At 38.1% G+C, this 17650-nt stretch overlaps 1 protein-coding gene and 1 long non-coding RNA gene across 7 annotated transcripts in view; one reads left to right on the top strand and one right to left on the bottom strand.

The window, feature by feature from the left end:
• The window catches only part of ADGB (androglobin), a 235351-nt gene that overhangs the window by 140304 nt on the left and 77397 nt on the right, over nucleotides 1–17650 (top strand). For all 6 annotated transcript variants that reach the window (XR_002521725.2, XM_021937748.2, XM_021937749.2 and 3 more), the window contains 7 exons: nucleotides 1156–1270; nucleotides 3706–3873; nucleotides 8201–8336; nucleotides 8948–9085; nucleotides 11566–11659; nucleotides 15509–15643; nucleotides 16169–16322. Coding sequence is in view for 5 of the 6 variants with exons in the window: in XM_021937748.2 (XP_021793440.2) it covers nucleotides 1156–1270; nucleotides 3706–3873; nucleotides 8201–8336; nucleotides 8948–9085; nucleotides 11566–11659; nucleotides 15509–15643; nucleotides 16169–16322 (940 nt within the window). In the remaining variant the exon portion in view is untranslated. The remainder of the gene's footprint in view (nucleotides 1–1155; nucleotides 1271–3705; nucleotides 3874–8200; nucleotides 8337–8947; nucleotides 9086–11565; nucleotides 11660–15508; nucleotides 15644–16168; nucleotides 16323–17650) is intronic.
• LOC103883968 overlaps nucleotides 12285–17650 on the bottom strand; it is a 48698-nt gene continuing 43332 nt past the window's right edge. The window contains exon 3 of the long non-coding RNA XR_002521730.2: nucleotides 12285–13054. This is a non-coding gene — a long non-coding RNA (uncharacterized LOC103883968). The remainder of the gene's footprint in view (nucleotides 13055–17650) is intronic.

The raw sequence follows: 17650 nt of genomic DNA, 5'->3' as shown, positions 1-17650 counted from the left end.
ATATTACCTCAAATTTCAGATGAAATAAATATTTTCACTAGGCTTTGAAATAAACATTTGCACTAGCTTTTACTTTTTCCCAAGATCCATCATGCTTATTTTATGTGATCAATGAAAAACTATGGCTCTTATGCAAAAAGCAAAGCCTCAGCAACAAATGCTAAAATAATTGTGTCAGGCATCTAGTACTTCTAGAAAATAATACATTTTGAAACTTTAACATTTCTCACATCTCCCCTTTATACTCCAGCAAATCAAATTACTCTGTCCGAGTGCTCATTCATTGAGACAACCGAGGACAAGGAATTTAATAAAGAATCTTCTTATATCTGCTTTTTCCCCCGCAGAACCTAAACCATCAGCATGTATGTTTTGAACATGCTCTAAATCTGCAGTCCCCAACGCCAGGGCCATGGACTGGTGCCAGTCCGAGGCCTATTAGGAACGGTGCCTGTGCTCCGCCTCCTGTCAGATCAGCAGCATTAGAGTCTCATAGGAGCAGGAATCCTATTGTGAACTGCACATGCAAGGAATCCAGGCTGGACGCTCCTTATAAGAATCCAATGCCTGATGATCTGATGTAGAACAGTTTCATCCTGAAACTATCCCCAAACCAAGTCCATGGAAATATTGTCTTCTGTGAAACCGATCCTTGGTGCCAAAAAGATTGGGGACTGCTGCTTTAAATGCTCAATAACTGGAGGAACTTGAATATCCCTGCTCTCACGATACAACAACCTGGTAGAGGAGATGCAATTAACATACATGAAATGATGCATTCATGAGAAAAAGACTATGAAGTCTACACAGCTCTATACCCACCTGAGTTCTTCTAATTGTTAGGGAGAAATCAAGACTAGTCTTCACACCATGACTACAGTGTGTGGGAGGTCACTCCAGCATGTACTGGAGAGAAGTTTGGCATTTAGCCTAACTATGTTTGTCCTACATAATAAGTAAAGTATAGATTTCGTGATCCTGTAGGGTTCTTATAGAGTGCAAATTCAAAGATCCTTATCTCATCTGTGTTAAAAATTGAACTCTTCACTAACGTTTGACTTTGTTTGAGTTCCAAAGTGTGAGCAAGCAACTCACAGGTCAACTGCTACCACCCAGAAAGCACTCGGTTCTCATCCAGTACCCCTTCTCTTTAAGGAGACACATGCTACTCTTCAACGCATACTCCCCGGTAGGACACGCCATACACATCTGCAGCATGGTGTCATTTGTCATTGGGGATGAACATGTCGTGCTGCCCAACTTCGAACCAGTAAGTATTTTTGCAATAGCTATTTATTTATTTATTTATTTATTTAGAGGTGGAGTCTCACACTGTTGCCAGGGCTGGAGTGCAGTGGCATGATCTCGGCTCACTGAAACCTCCGCCTTCCAGATTCAAGCAATTCTCCTTGCCTCAGCCTCCCAAATAGCTAGGATTACAGGTGCACGCCACCATACCCCGCAATTTTTTTGTGTATTTTTAGTAGAGACGGGGTTTCACTATGTTGGCCAGGCTGGTTTCAAACTCCTGACCTCATGATCTGTCCGCCTCAGCCTCCCAAAGTGCTGGGATCACAGGCGTGAACCACTGCGCCCAGCCACAACTGCAATTTTTCTGTGCTTTATTTTCAAAGATTTTGAACTAAACACATTTTTATTTTGTATTCAACTTACTCATTTTTTACCTTTTAAAACTGTTAAGTATACTCTGCAAGAAATCCCCACATGCAACCATGAAGTGTATAATGAAGTCTGAAGCCTGTAGGTATACAAGTGAAATATGTATACTTTTCTCCAACAACTCCTCTCACCTCTATTCTGTTGAATCTCTTTTCATTTCTGTTAATATCTTAGTTAGATCCCGTGGTATCATTGGTTCTTTGGGGTATAAAAGATCAGTGCAGTCATTTTTAATACAGTTTAAAATTTTGGTCTCTTTCTCTCCTTTCATTTCTTCCTTTACCTAAGGAATTTGGAGCACGTGTCTCCGGGATTTAGCAGGGAAGGGGTAGCTCAGAAGCTTCAGTCTCTTCACCTTCGTCTCCTCTCACTCTTCTTGGTCTCTTCTCCTTGGTTTCTCTTGCTTCTCTGTTCTGATGGGGTCCGAAAGAAGAGATGAGGTCAATGGGACCAGTACGCCCCCTGAAATCTTCCCTTGGTTTTAGATGTCCTTTGTGCACGGGCATTTGGGAGAATATTTGCAGACGACCTGCCCACTGTATAATTCCTGATGCTTCCTCAGCTCTAACCATTTCCCACCAAAAAAAAAAAAAGAAAGAAACAAGCAAACAAAAAACAATTCCAAATAGCACAACCTTGTATTGATGGGACTCTCTAAGCCAGCCAGCAAATTTTGTGACAAACAGATGGCTCCCACACATGTCACACTCATGCATTCTTCCTTGTCTGAGCAGTGGCTGTGCAAGAGTTCCCAGGGCTGCCTCCTCTATTTGCTGTACCACCTCTCACCAGTTCTCTTTCTCTCTTGCTCAACAGCCACAGCAAGATCACACCGATCAGCAAGTTCACTTTAGACACAGATGTCACTTATTTCCCTAACTAGGTTTATCTTGCTTATTTCAAATTGTGTTTTTCAAAAAATAAGTCTGCTTTATATGGTATACATTGTCAGTTTGTTGTCTCCCTTTAGATAATTTATCTCCCCAGGTGTTTATTTATTTTGATCTGTGAGCTCACATCTCCCTGGAGATATCACTTCCTGATGTTGAGAAGATTGTTGAAGCTCAAGTCCAAGAAGCAAAAGAGAATAGACTGACCCAAGGACAGAGAGACTAAAGCTACATAGAACCATAATTGATCCCTATCTAATATTTGACCAGAGAACTTTTCTGGTCATGGTTTCACCTTAGGGAGAGACACTACTGAGATGAAGCTTTCTGTAGGTTTTGTCAGGGTTCTAAGTCAGTGTGTTCCAATAATGAGTCAGTTGCATCTGCTTCCATCAGTTTCTCACCCTAGCAAGGCATCTGTGCTCCAGGCACACTTGCTGGGCCATTCCCCAGAATTTCAGGACAGAATCGGGAATCATGTTTGCACCATGGTGCCCTCTAAGGGGAAAAAATAATTTTGTTTGTTTGTTTGTTTGTTTTCCAATTTTACTTTTTTCATGCTGCTGCCAGGCAACTCCAGGACCACCCACCATACACCAACAACAACAGCTCCAAACACCTCATAGTTTTCTCCGATTTTTAAAAATTGGTTACTTCCTGAAATTCCTGTCTCCTTCTTCCTTTATGTTTTTTTTTTTTTTTTTTTTTAGAGTTGATAGCAGGAGAGAGCCACCAGCCCATGCTAGATCACCCTCTTGTCTTTTTTATCTTTCTGGCTTTCTCCCTGAAATCTCTCTTTGTCAGTCCTCAAACTCCACACAGTTTTTTCTCAGACTAATCCTAAATGTCCTCAGAACTATGTCTGGTTATTAACACGGTGCGGAAATTTTCCGTGATCCCCAATATGAGGTGAATATTCCTCCTACAGGGTTCCCACTCAGGTAAGAATTGCATTCCTTGTTTTTTATCTCTGAGACTGCAGAATTTAGTAAACTGCCTTGATGTCAAATCCTCTATAAAGAATTATTGAATCAGCCATATAGCAGAGGTTTCACATTTTAACAGAAATTAATCTGTATAAACTAAATAACACTTAAGGATGAGTGAGGGTGGCTGCCGTGCTTTGTCTTCACAGGAGAGCTGCCGATTTACAGAACAGTCTCTCTTGATTATGAAAGCTATTGGAAATGTGATTGCTAATTTCAAAGATAAGGGTAAACTCTCTGCAGCTTTGAAGGATCTGCAAACAGCTCACTACCCTGTTCCCTTCCATGATAAAGAACTAACTGCACAGCACTTCAGGGTAAGCTTCTTTGGAATACGATGTTCAGAAGAGGAAACTTTCTTTTTGAAATGGTATGTCTTCCATTAGGTGACCTCCCAAATCAGAGCCAGAGAAAATACTTTGGATGAAAATAATATATTTGGGAGGTGATTTCAGAAAGCAGAAATGAGGGAGTAAAAAGAATGAAATGAGAAAGAGAAAGAAATCGGTTAAAGGACATGACAATTACTGCTGTGGTTACTGGGAATCAGCCGTGCAGGGTGTCCTGAGGAATTATGTGGGACATCCCTTTAAAAGTTCCCACTCAAGGATGGCAAGATGTGGTTTTTCTCCACCAACTCTTTTCCCCAATGTTAGGTGGTTGCCCTTGAGGGCTTTGACTTCCTCACACTTACAACGTGTGACTCTGCCAGGCTGAGTAGCATTCTGGCTTCACGGGCAGCCTTGAGGGGGTGAAGCAAAGAGACTTTCTGGTATCCCCTTCACAAGGCACATACGGACCTGTCCACTGCAGTTGCACTAAAACCAGGTGGGCTTATGTCTGGCTTTTTAACCCTCACACTATTAATATTTTGGACCAAATAATTATTCTCTCTCCTTCAATTTTTTTTGGAAGAGATTTAGAAGGATTTGTATTAGTTCTTCTTTGTTTTGTAAAATTCAACAGTAAAGCCATCAGGTCATGCACTTTTATTTGATGGGAGACTTTCTCTTTTTTCAAGAGATGAGGTCTTGCTCTGTCAACCAGGCTGGCTTGCAGAAGCATGATCATAGCTCATTGCAGCCTTGAACTCCTGGGCTCAAGCGATCCTCCTGTCTTACCCTCCCAAGTGGCTAGGACTACAGGCATGCACCACCACACCTGGCTATTAAAAACAAACAAAAATTTAAGAGATGGGGTCTCACTATATTGCCTGTGCTGGTCTTCAACTCCTGACTTCAAGCAATCCTCCTGGCTTAGCCTCCCAAAGTTCTGGGGTTAGCGGCATGAGCATTGTGCCTGGCCAACATGGGATACTTGTTATTACTAATTTAATATTGCCTCTATGTGTCAAGGAATTTGTCCTTTTCTTCTGGGTTAACCAACTTGTTGGCATATCATTTTACATAGTAGATTCTTATGATTCTTTGCATTTCTGCAGTTCATTTGTAATGCCCTGTACGATGTTTAATAGCATTTCTGGTCCCCACCGTTTAAACACCAGTAGATTCCAGTTGTGACAACTGAAAAAGACTTCAGACATTGCCAGATGCCCCTGCAGGGAGGGATGGCATTGTCAGATTTAGCAAATACAAATACAGGACACCCAGTTAAACTGTATTTTGTGTGCAAACAAACCATATGTGCAATATTTAGGACAGAAGTATACTACTGTCCCAGTATACTTATAAAATTACTTATATAAAATTTATTTTATCCATTATTCAAAGTTGACTGGGTGTTTGGGGTTCTTGAGGAAATATAATTAGAAATAAAATCTTCCAACCTAGATGACCTGTTCACAAGGCAGAAGAGAAGGAAAACAATTTATCATTGAATAAAGTTTAAGCCAGAAGATGATGCACATCATAGGCAATCTGCTAAGAGATTACAAAGGCAAAAAACAACAACAAAAAAAATCTTACCCCAAGCAGATACAGCCCATTTCACACAAACTGTCAAGATAAACAATATGTAGTCCTCAATGAAAAGGACTCCATAGTACCTCTTGCCACACAACATAGTTCATCCCAAATTCACTTGGTATAGAGGTGACCATCTGTGTTAGGTAATTAGCTTTATGAAAAGAAAAATACTTGTAACACCTTCGTATTAGCAAGGTACCTACCAATGCTAGTCTCCTACTCTCCCAAAGAAACTGGGAAATACTGGTGCTATCTTCCATGATGATTAACATTTCAAAGAAATGGTTCTCAGGTCCTGGAGAAAAACATTCCTGGGCTGTTAAATGGGCAAGCGGCTTACTTAGCTTTTTAGAAAGATTTACTGGCCAGCATGGTGAAATTCCATCTCTACTAAAAATAGAAAAATTAGCCACATGTGGTGGTGGGCACCTGTAATCGCAGCTACTTGGGAGGCTGAAGCAGGAGAATCGCTTGAACCTGGGAGGCAGAGGTTGCAGCAAGCCGAGATCACGCCATTGCACTCCAGCCTGGGCAACAGGAGTGAAATTCCATCTCAAAAATAAATAAATAAATAAATAAGATTTACATACATTTCCGAGAGAAAGAAAGAGAGAGAGTGAGAGAGAAAGGAAGAGAGAGAGAGACAGGAAGAGAGAGAGAGAACTTATCATTACAAGTGTCCTGAATGCAACCTCTCTCCTTCTTTTTCATAGGGAGTGATTAAGTCTCTTATTGTTTGATTTGTACTTGCCCTTACAGTGTAATGTATTTAATTTGGCAATGCTGCCTGAGAGGCAGATCAACTCCAGTTGAGAACTTCTCACCTATGAGAGTAATAAACAAGAAATATTTACCATAATTCACCTGTAGAACAAGTCTGATAGTGCCCCCACCCTTAAGTAAACTCTGTCATCCATTCTTCAAGTTGGTAGCTGGTCACAAGGTTTAAAATTAAACAAATAAATAATTAAATCACCATATGACAAAAAAGGCTGTAGTCTCTACAGCTACCACTGGCCATGAGGCCACAATCAGTATTCAACACCTCTCTCCTCTGTCACCCATTCTAGATTGCCTTCTTTTGCAGCCAGTTCTTCTAGTGGCTCACCAGGTGGGTGATCCAGATTCTCCACCGTGATGGGTGAAGGATCTTGGCTACCTTACTGTAGCCAGGCCATGGTTGCTGCAATTACTCATTCACTATGGAAGCATCAAGAAATGTCCCAGCAAGTTTCAGACTAAATTCTCCCTGCTCCCTTAATGTAGCAGAAACCCTAGTACTCATGATAATCAATGTGAATTCTCCTCCTATCCTGTTACATTAACTCCTTTTTTTCTGCTTATCCACCAAGATGAGAGGCCTAAAGCAACCACACATATGTCATAGTTTAGGTTTGTCGTAAATAATACCGTATTCCTTGGTGGGATTATCCCTTGTTTCCTTCCTTCAAGAAATGTGTTCTGTAATCTAGCAAACCCGTTATTGTGGGGGAATCGGGCACGGATTCTGCAAATGGGTCATGTCAGATGATGGAGAGGGAGGCCAATCTTACTTGCAACTTTTGAATCTCAGGCCTGTGTGTTTTAACTATGCAGATACAGTACCAGATATTGGTTTTTGGTTCCATATGTACGTACTTCAAGTGTCATCTCCAGGCTGGGTTTTTAACTGAGCCTTCTATGTATCATTTCAATCTACCAGGAATTTTATCAATTCTATGTATGGTATATGTTAGGACCAACATGTTCCAGACTATTCCCAGTGGTTAAATCCTTACTCTATAATGCAACTCTTGGTCCACGGGTATGTTAGCTGAATCCCATGTTTGCAAACCAGATTTTCTATAACCTCTTGGATAATGATGCTGGCCGAGGTACCAAGGACACAGAAAGCAAACTCATAGCTGAGGCAGGAGTCAATTCTTGTAAGGAATCAGTGACCCACCTAGTGAACGTCTAGTCCACTGAAAGCAACTTGCCACCAAGTAACTGGCCAGACTTCTCGGGGGACGATACCATATCAAAGACCAGAGTCAGTTTCTACTGCTGATAGGTTAGATGACTGAGCCTGGATGAAAGAGAGCCCATGTGATTGGCTCACCATTTCATGCTACCAACATGACTCTGCATGGGCCCAATGTAGCTGGCCCTGATTTAATATGTAAGGGGTCTTGGTGAATGAATCACTTATGCAGAAGGAAGCTATTTTGGTTAAAAAAAAAAAAAAAAAAAAAAACTCCATTTTATACTTTGATAGTTACACAACTATGTGACATATGATGAAAAAACTTTGTCTAAGTCTAAAAGAGTTTTTTCAATATGAGATTAGTACCACTACTATGTGATTTAAAAAACTCTAAGAAATATATTTTCATTTTAAATAGCATACAAAATAATAATATGTCTTACAATGGATGGCATCTTAGAATCAATAAAATAAGCTATTTAACTTGCTTAAGCACAAGGATAATGCTTTTTTTTTTTTTTTTTACCTTATTCTTTACCTCCTCTACCAGTTTAATGCTGTATTTTAATTGAGTCTATATTATAAACATTGTTGTAGTGATTACATTTTATTAAATTAGAAATAATCAAATGATAATTTTGGTATCTTACTGGGTGAATGAGACTTCAAAGAATCTTCTGTTCGGTTGTGTGTATATCTGAGAAATGATTATTTTCTTGCTATAAAAAAATTAATGTACTTTATCTGTTTCAGGTTTTTCATCTTTCCTTATGGCGTTTAATGAAAAAAGCTCAAATAACAAAACCTCCTCCAAACTTCAAATTTGCATTCCGGGCTATGGTTTTGGACTTGGAGTTACTCAATTCCTCCTTGGAAGAGGTTTCTTTAGGTACCCATTAACTGTATATATTTAATCAAGGAATTCCTAGTTTTAAGTAAGGTAAATAATTTGAGAAATGTGTTTGTGGAGTAAGTGGAATAGATCTGCGTGGACTGTCATGGAGTTCAAGCAATGCTCTAAAAGCTCAAGGGGCTCCAAGGACCTGCTGGGGATCCCTACTCCTAATCCCCACCACATATACTTCCAGGGGAGCCTAGAATTTCCCTGTTTTATTTACTCCTAACCTTAAAAATGTGGAAGTCACTAATCTATATGATTTGATTTGAAGAATTCTGGCAAGATCCTCTGACCCAAGTAACTCTACTTTCCTCTTCTTCCCATCATTTTGACATGTCTTTTATTTTTGAGAGAAATCTCCGGCTATATTCACACAGAAATCAATAGTAGTTCACTAAGATGTCCGTATTTTGTGTGTTTTCCCTCCTGCAGAATACTTACATTCTAAGAAGAACCACCTAGATCCGGCAATATTAAATATGATGCTAACTCTTGGAATGTAGAATTTTATACGTTGGAGGGCTTTAACAGCTAAAGGCATTGAAACTTGGGGAAGGGATTAAATATAACTTCCAGTCCAAAGTTTGTTTTTCCCTTTCCAGTGGAATGGCTGGACGTTAAATATTCTATGCCTACATGTGATAAAGAGTATTCTCCTGAGGAAGTAGCAGCAGCAATTAAAATTCAAGCCATGTGGAGAGGAACTTATGTTAGATTACTTATGAAAGCCAGAATACCAGGTATGTATGTTCAAACATTTATAAAATGAACTTGTTTGTATAAGAACAAGTATTTATGTGTGTTAATAAAAGTATTTTAGAGTCACCCCACTTTATGGTTCAGCTAATTAATTTGAGTCCTCTAAATAATGAAATTATTTGAAATCAGGAAGTATGTCCAATACACTGAGTGTCTTGTTCCCAGGATTGGCACAGTGCCTGGTGCATCATAAGCACACAATAAATACTTGCTGAAAGAATGAGTGAAAAAATGAAAGAATGATCAGCTTTGTTTTCCCAATCTATTGCAAATTCTTTTAAAACAGGAAACTGATCTTTTTCTGTATATATCCCAACTACCTAGCACTATGCTACCTCAGTCAGCCTCAGCTAAGTCATGATATTTTCACATTTCCAGATGATTTTTCAAATGAATGAATAATTAAGTGAATGAATAAACTAATGCATAATAAAGAAGCCACCATGTAGGTCCACAGTGACATACATCTAGAAGGCATAAAATGCATTTTAACTGTATTCTTAAATTTATTAAATCAGATACATCTATGTATATGAAATCAAATAGTTTTGCCAGAAGGTCTATTTTGTCAGCTTAAAATAAAACATGGCAGATGCAAAACTTATATTCAAGCATTTTTGGAGACTGAGGTGGGCAGATCGCTTGAGCTCTGGAGTTCAAGACCAGCCTGGGCAACACGGGGAAACCATGTCTCTACAAAAAATATAAAAATTAGCTAGGCATGGTGACATTTCCCTATAATCCCAGCTACTTGGGAGGCAGAGGTGGGAGGATTACTTGAGCCCAGGAGGTGGTGGTTGCATTGAGCCTGAGCTGAGATCACACCACTGCATTCTAGCCTGGGTGACAGGGTGAGATCTTGTCTCAACAAAACAAAAAACAAAAAACAAAACACATATATTCAGTTCTTTTCATTCTGTAGTTTTTGCTGACATTTTGATAGGAGAAGCCTTACCTCCAATAGAATTCTTTACATCTATTGAAACATTTTCTTGTAAAAAAAAAAAAAAAGGATCTATTTAAAACATTTAATGATAATGTTTAAGCCATAAAAACATCAGATACACAATGGTTTAAAAACCCTAAATTACATAGTTTAATGACAGTTGTCTAATTTGATGTTTTATTTTCCTCCCATTACAAAACATATGCATTCATCAAACTCAGTATAGGATGTCTTGGTTTATTTTGTGCTGCTATAATGGAATACCAAAGACCAGATTACTTATAAAGAACAGAGATTTATTTCTTACAGTTCTGAAGGCTGGAAAATCCAAAATCAAGGGCTTTGCATCTGGACAGAGTCTTTATCCCATGAGGAAGGTGGCAGGGTGAGAGAGCACGTTCGTGAAAGAAAGAGAGAGAGAAAGAGGGAGATAAAGGAGGGATTGAGAGAGTCAGAACTCATCCTTTTATCAGGAAGCCACTTATGAGATAACTAACCCACTCTTTCAATAATTACATTAATTCATTCATAAGGGCATAGCCCTCATGAGCTAATCGCCTCTTGAAGATTCCACTTCTCAATACTGCTACTTTGGGAATTAAGTTTCTAACACATAAAGTTTGGGAAATGCATTCAAACCATGCATATGGTACAATACGCTTTTATTGTACATATATGTTGTAAAATTTTTCATATAATGATTTTACTTCCCTTTTTAGAGACTGAAAATATGGGCAATTCAGTAATGTACTTCATAGAGTTTTGTGTTCAACTATTCAAAATGTTTTTCTAAATAGTGTTTGCATTTTTTTCACTCAACATATATTTATTGAATAACTCTTGATTGCACAGCAATGTTACATATTTTGGCCTTATAGCAGTCAATAAAACAGACAAAATTTCTAGTCTGATGAATTTTGTATTCTAGTGAGAGTAAGCATATAATAGACAAGTACATATATGAAGATATCAATTTTAGATGCTGGTAAATACCATGAAGATATTAAGATAGGATAATTAGAAAAATAATGTTAGTTTCTGATACAGTAAATTTGAGGCTCTTAATATGGATTCACATTTTCTTGGCAAATTATCTACTTTTAAACCATTTGCAGATAATGCAGTAGATAGAGCTCTAGTAAAATCCTATTAGCCATTGTTCTTTAGAAAAATTGGATGGATTACTTTTTCTGAGATAAGACCTGTTACAAAAAAAGTTTTAGTGTGACAGAGATTGCCGCATGTAAACCCTTTGATGACTACCTTAAATTAGGTCAAGCAATATTTTAAGACTTTAAAGATGAAGGGAAACAGCATAATACAATGAGCAGAGCTCTTGACTAGAAGTTTGTAGCTCATATTTTAAACCTAATTTTTCTGCTAATGAAGCCTATGACTTTGAATACCACCTTACTTGTGAGTTTCAACTTCATTTGTGAAGATGAAGACTTTGAACAAGATGATCTTTCAGGCATCTTAAAGCTTAACATTGTTATTATTTATTATTATTTTTAGACACAAAAGAAAATATCAGTGTTGCAGATACTCTTCAAAAAGTTTGGGCTATATTGGAAATGAATTTAGAACAGTATGCGGTTTCTCTCTTAAGGTAAAGCAGTCAAATGATATTTTTATTGCAGTATATTGTCCTTTTGTCAAAGTCCAGTTTGAATACTACCATGTTTGTTGAGTGCTCCCCAGTCACTGCAGCTGGAACCACACCATTACTTTGGACCTTCCACAATATTTTCTCTGAAACATTTCTATGGTACTTGTTACTTTTTGTTTATGTTTTAATTGCACGGAACTAAAATTCTAAGCAGAAAACCTCTAGGAGCAGAACAAAATTTCCTTAAAACTTACGGTGCTGAGAAGACAAAAATTAAAGTTTAGGACCTGGTAAGGGATGGGATCCCAGTTAACAAATAGTCAGATGAAATCCTTGGAGGGCAACACTTTCTAAACAGGGGCAAGGCCTCGGTAGATTGAACCTTAGAAAAACTGCATTCTAGCCATAACTCATGTCCAACAGTCAAGCTAACCTGAACAAAACAGAAAAAAATTACACACCCACCCACCTCCCCCACTATATATATACACACTGTACATTATGGAAAATATGTGGAACCATACCCTCTGGTTATTTAGATTTCAGAGGTGACAGAAGAAAAAAACATCTAAACATGACTGTTGTGAAAATGAGCAAGAAAATAAATAATAAAAAAGAGAAAATAGACTAAAAGTTTGAGCATTTAATTAATAAAACACAGACAAATGGAAAGTACATCAATGAACATTTTAATAACCAAAATTAGGAACTCATTAATGAATTTAACCACAGATTAGGCATAGTAGAAGAAGAGTTTAGTGAACTGGGTAATATATCAATAAAAAGTATCCCAAGTGAAGCTAAGAGAAAATGAGTGGAAAATAGCGTAAGGGACTTGTGGGGCATTCTCAGAAAGCTTAGTGTGTAAGTAATTGGAGTGACAGAAAGTACAAAGATAACAGGTGAGAACCTTCCTAAACTGATAAAAGACATCAATTTGCATTTTCAGGAGACTCTGCAGACCCCATGCAGATTACTTGATTAATCTTTACTCCAGAACCCATTTCCTAAAAGGGTTACACTTTTGCCTAAAGTTTTAATTGTTTGAATGCACATAAGGAGCACAAACCCTCTTTTCCAACCTGCTTTTGTATTTTGGGGCTACCAGGAGGAGATCTGTAGGTCAGATCTTACACCTAATTTTCATGAAAACGATGTGCTAAAAAGTGAGCGCCCCTATTAGGGAATAGGATCAGTACAACAGAGAGGTGTATTTGAAACACTAGCATAATACCTTCAGGAGGTTGTTGTTCTTCTCCATGTGATCTTTCCACTACAGTCAAGACCATTTCACGGAATCTCAGCTTACAGAGGCCATGCTCTTTCAATGCTTTGAGTTCTGATATGATACAGAAGCCATGCTCTTTCAATGCTTTGAGTTCTACATATGCATTTCTTGGACAGATAAAACCAAAAAGTCTGTTATTTAAACTCAAATGCCAGTGGCATCCAAAGCTACCTTATCCTAGCAGGCATTAATTCTATGGTTAAGAGCACATAATTTGACACAAGACCTGAAGCTAACCCCAGCTGTATTAATTATTGTTATCTAAGATAAGATTCTTATCCTCTCTAAACTTAATTTTTATATGTAGCATAGGGATAATAATATCTACTGTCTAATACTATTCCCTCATAAATCTGTAAAAATAAATTAAAGTAGACAGGTAGACTTAGCACAATGCCACAGATTGAATCATTACAGAAAAGTAGCCATTGTGAACATTGGTATTGTCATTACTACTACATGTGGAAGTTTGAGGTTCTGAAGCCTAACCTTTCAATTGCAACTCTGAAGGGGAAGAACTTTCCCCAAGTCAACGGGGAAGATTAAGTTTACCAACTTATGATTTAGTCTTAAGATTTAATCCCATTTGAATTCCATTTCATCTTTTTTTTTTTTTTAGACGGAGTCTCGCTCTGTCGCCCAGGCTGGAGTGCAGTGGCACAATCTGGGCTCAATGAGAACTCCGCCTCCCGGGTTCACACCATTCTCCTGCCTCAGCCTCCCGAGTAGCCGGGACTACAGGCTCCTGCCACCAGGCCCGGCTAATTTTTTGTATTTTTAATAGAGACATGGTTTCACCGTGTTAGTCAGGATGGTCTTGATCTCCTGACCTCGTGATCCACCCGCCTCAGCCTCCCAAAGTGCTGGGATTACAGGCTGAGCCACCATGCGAGGCCGAATCCCATTTCATCTTAACAATCCAATCCAATTGTGTGGACACACACAGAGAGAACAGACCCTCTTGTACAAGTTATTTCTGCATTCTGAGGCCTATCATAAGAAAATACGTGGGTCAGATCTTGCACCCAATTTTCTTGCAAATGATGTCTAAAAAACAAACTCCCCTATGAGGGCATCGTATCAGATAAAAATCTGACTAAATTGAAACTAATTCTTAATTAAGACTAACTCTTCCAACTCAGTCAAGTACTTCACCCTAGGTCATTCAAAATATTCTGTATAGTTCATCAGGATTTTGAAAGCCTTACATTCATTAAAAGGGTAGAATGTTTCACAGGAGCAGTGACATCTGGGAAGACCAGAAATCACCGTCATTTTAGAATGGTGTAGGTCCCGTTCCAGTCAATTCCCACTGTGACCGGCTTAATTCCTATGTTGGTTGAGCCAACATCCTTGTATAGATTAGGCCAGCCCTGTGTGAGTTACAGGAGTGTCCTGCATTGACAGATCTGCACTTTATAGCTCCTAGTTAGAATTATCATACCACTGATCATCCAAACTAGGACATTAACAAGAAAAGATGGAGAACTGTTAGTAATTAGTCCAGTACTGTAAGTATAAACCACAGCTATCCCAGGCAAACCAGATATATGGTTACCCTATTATTTGTCATTGTCACCATTTTAAAAGGTCTTTTAAACCCCTTCCAAGTATAATCCTGTTAGTTTCCTCCTACCAAAAGCCTATGATCAACAAAAACCTAACAAAAACCAATGATGAAATGGAGTATGTGAGTTTTGTCTTCCATGAGGACCACCATGTCTTTGCTTTCCACTGACAATCAATGAAAACTTCTGCCTTCTGAAAGACAGGAACACCTCTGGCTCTGTCTAGACCTCTAAAAGAGAACCATTTGCTGTGGCTATAAGACTTCCATCCCAGCCAATACCTGAGACATTGTATATAGGGCCTTGTATTCCCAGTGCTACTAAGGGCACATCCGGTTTCTGGCAGAATGGGAAGGATAAGACCCGGAAAATCCATCACATCATCATTCCCATTATGTTCTGGAATATGTCACAGTCTTCTAGGGGGGAAACGTGGAGAAATCTCAGCTCCATAATTAGTTTAGAAGTGAATGCTCTACTCCCTTATACCCTCAGAAATCATGCAGGAGGAAAGCCAGCACTCTCCACTTGTGCATGGCCTCAGATTTTTTAAATCTATTTTTCCAAACATATTTCTCACTTTAACTCCATTTCAGTCTGCATTCTCTACTTTAATTCCAGGCCCTTCAGTGACTCTCAGCCAGTTTTGTTGCTGGTTTGCTTGCTTCTAGTTTTTCTATCCTTATAGCTTCAACTTTGGTTCTGGTTTCCCAGCTATAAACTTTACTCCCTCAATCATGGATCATGTTCTCCTTTAAGAGCCTCAGACAACCTTGGGCACCTTTGACAGATATCTTTTGTGAGTGACCTAAAATGGGTCCCCATCCTTTGGCACCATGTATCAGGGACTACACAGAACCCCTTTGATCAAGATCTCAATCTAGCAAACAATGACTTGCAATATCTTACACTATTTTTATTTCTTTTTGTAAATAGAGTTTATCTTTAAAGTGGCTTTTGCCATTGATACTTAATTTATTTTTATATTTCTAGACTAATGTTTAAAAGCAAGTGCAAGTCTTTGGAATCTTATCCGTGCTATCAAGATGAAGAAACTAAGATTGCTTTGGCGGATTATACTGTGACTTATCAAGAGCAGCCACCAAATTCTTGGTTTATAGTATTCAGGTAAGGTTATTATAGAATGACAAATATGTCTCTAAATGACTTGCAGTATCTATATTTATGAATATTTATTTATGATAGTAGTAAAGGTATTAGCTTCTGGGTTGCTTTCATAAGTTTGTTAAAATTCTTCCACACTTCGCATTTTAAATGAGATATTATATAAAATTTTTATATATTCATCAAAATATGAAGAATGTTTACTAATTCTTAGAAACTTTTAGGTTTGTGATAAAAATAATATAACAAATTAATATGCTTTTAGAATAGAAAAAGATCCTTCAATTTCTAAGCAATAGCATATCTGGTAAAAGTCACAAATTACTTATAAAATTGAATTTTTTAATAAAGTTTGCATTTACTTGACAAAATAGCATATGAATAGTAATTTTTAAAAGAAAATAATATGTGTGCCTTTTAGTTATTTGGAACTTTGGAGTTTTAAAAAAAATTTCTTGGCATTGATGCAAATTTCAAACTTCCTTTAACATTCATGTCAAGGGAAAGTTCATGCTTTTGTAATTACAGAGAAACATTTTTGGTTCCTCAAGATATGATTTTGGTTCCCAAAGTATATACTACACTTCCAATCTGTATCCTACACGTTGTTAATAATGACACAATGGAGCAAGTGCCCAAGGTGTTCCAAAAAGTGGTGCCTTATCTTTATACCAAGAATAAGGTAGGTATAAACTGTATTCTCCACATATGATAGAATAGCAGTGAAAAGTCATCAGCTTGTAGAGGGTCCTGAAGGGAGGGCAGAGTTGTTTTTAATCTACTTAACAGGCAAATAAGGCCCTGATCTTTCACTATAGAAGTCCCATATATTTAACAGTAGGAGGCATTTAATGTAAATGCTAAAGCATTCTTCACCTCTCAATCCTCTTTCTTCTTCTCCCCAAAGAAAACATGGCAAAAAGAAAGCACTGGAAATTCTAATTATTGAAATTTAAGAAGCATATAAATGCTTAAAATAGAAATGACTCTAAAGAGCTCCTTTAGCCTTATCCCAAAACCAAATCAGATGATTGTCTTTGTTTCCCACTGGGTTTTTATTCTACTCCTGTATATTTCAGAAAATTGTGGTCACATAGCCACCAACCATCACCACCTCATTTTGAGGGCTGCATAAATTCCTTCACCAGCCAGAGGTACTTGGGGACCTTTCTGTGGCTGAATGATAGACCCTGATCTGTGACCTTCATTCAAACCACATTGCTTCTCTGTTCATTTAAATTTCATATTTGCCATTCTAACTAGTGTGAGATGGTATCCCATTGTGGTTTTGATTTGCATTTCTCTGATGGCTAGTGATGATGAAGATTTTTTCATGTGTCTGTTGGCTGCATAAATGTCTTCTTTTGAGAAGCATCTGTTCATATCCTTTGCCCACTTTTTGATGGGGTTGTTTTTTTCTTGAAAATTTGTTTGAGTTCTTTGTAGGTTCTAGATATTAGCCCTTTGCCAGATGAGTAGATTGCAAAAATGTTCTCCCATTCTGTTGGTTGCGTGTTCACTCTGATGGTAGTTTCTTTTGCTGTGCAGAAGCCCTTTAGTTTAATTAGATCCCGTTTGTCAATTTTGGCTTTTGTTGTCATTGCTTTTGATGTTTTAGACATGAAGTCCTTGCCCATGCCTATGTCCTGAATGGTATTGCCTAGGTTTTCTTCTAGGGTTTTTATGGTTTTAGGTCTGACATTTAAGTCTCTAATCCATCTTGAATTAATTTTTGTATAAGGAGTAAGGAAGGGATCCAGTTTCAGCTTTCTACATGTGGCTAGTCAGTTTTCCCAGCACCATTTATTAAATAGGGAATCCTTTCCCCATTTATTGTTTTTGTCAGGTTTGTCAAAGATCAGATGGTTGTAGATGTGTGGTATTATTTCTGAGGGCTCTGTTCTGTTCCATTGGTCTGTATTTCTGTTTTGGTACCAGTACCATGCTGTTTTGGGTACTGTAGCCTTGTAGTATAGTTTGAAGTCAGGTAGTGTGATGCCTCCAGCTTTG

Source organism: Papio anubis, chromosome 6 (genome assembly GCF_008728515.1).
Source record: "Papio anubis isolate 15944 chromosome 6, Panubis1.0, whole genome shotgun sequence".
NCBI classification, from domain to species: domain Eukaryota; kingdom Metazoa; phylum Chordata; class Mammalia; order Primates; family Cercopithecidae; genus Papio; species Papio anubis.
The sequence above is the reverse complement of the archived record's forward strand: the minus strand, read 5'-3'. Positions and strand labels throughout refer to the sequence as shown.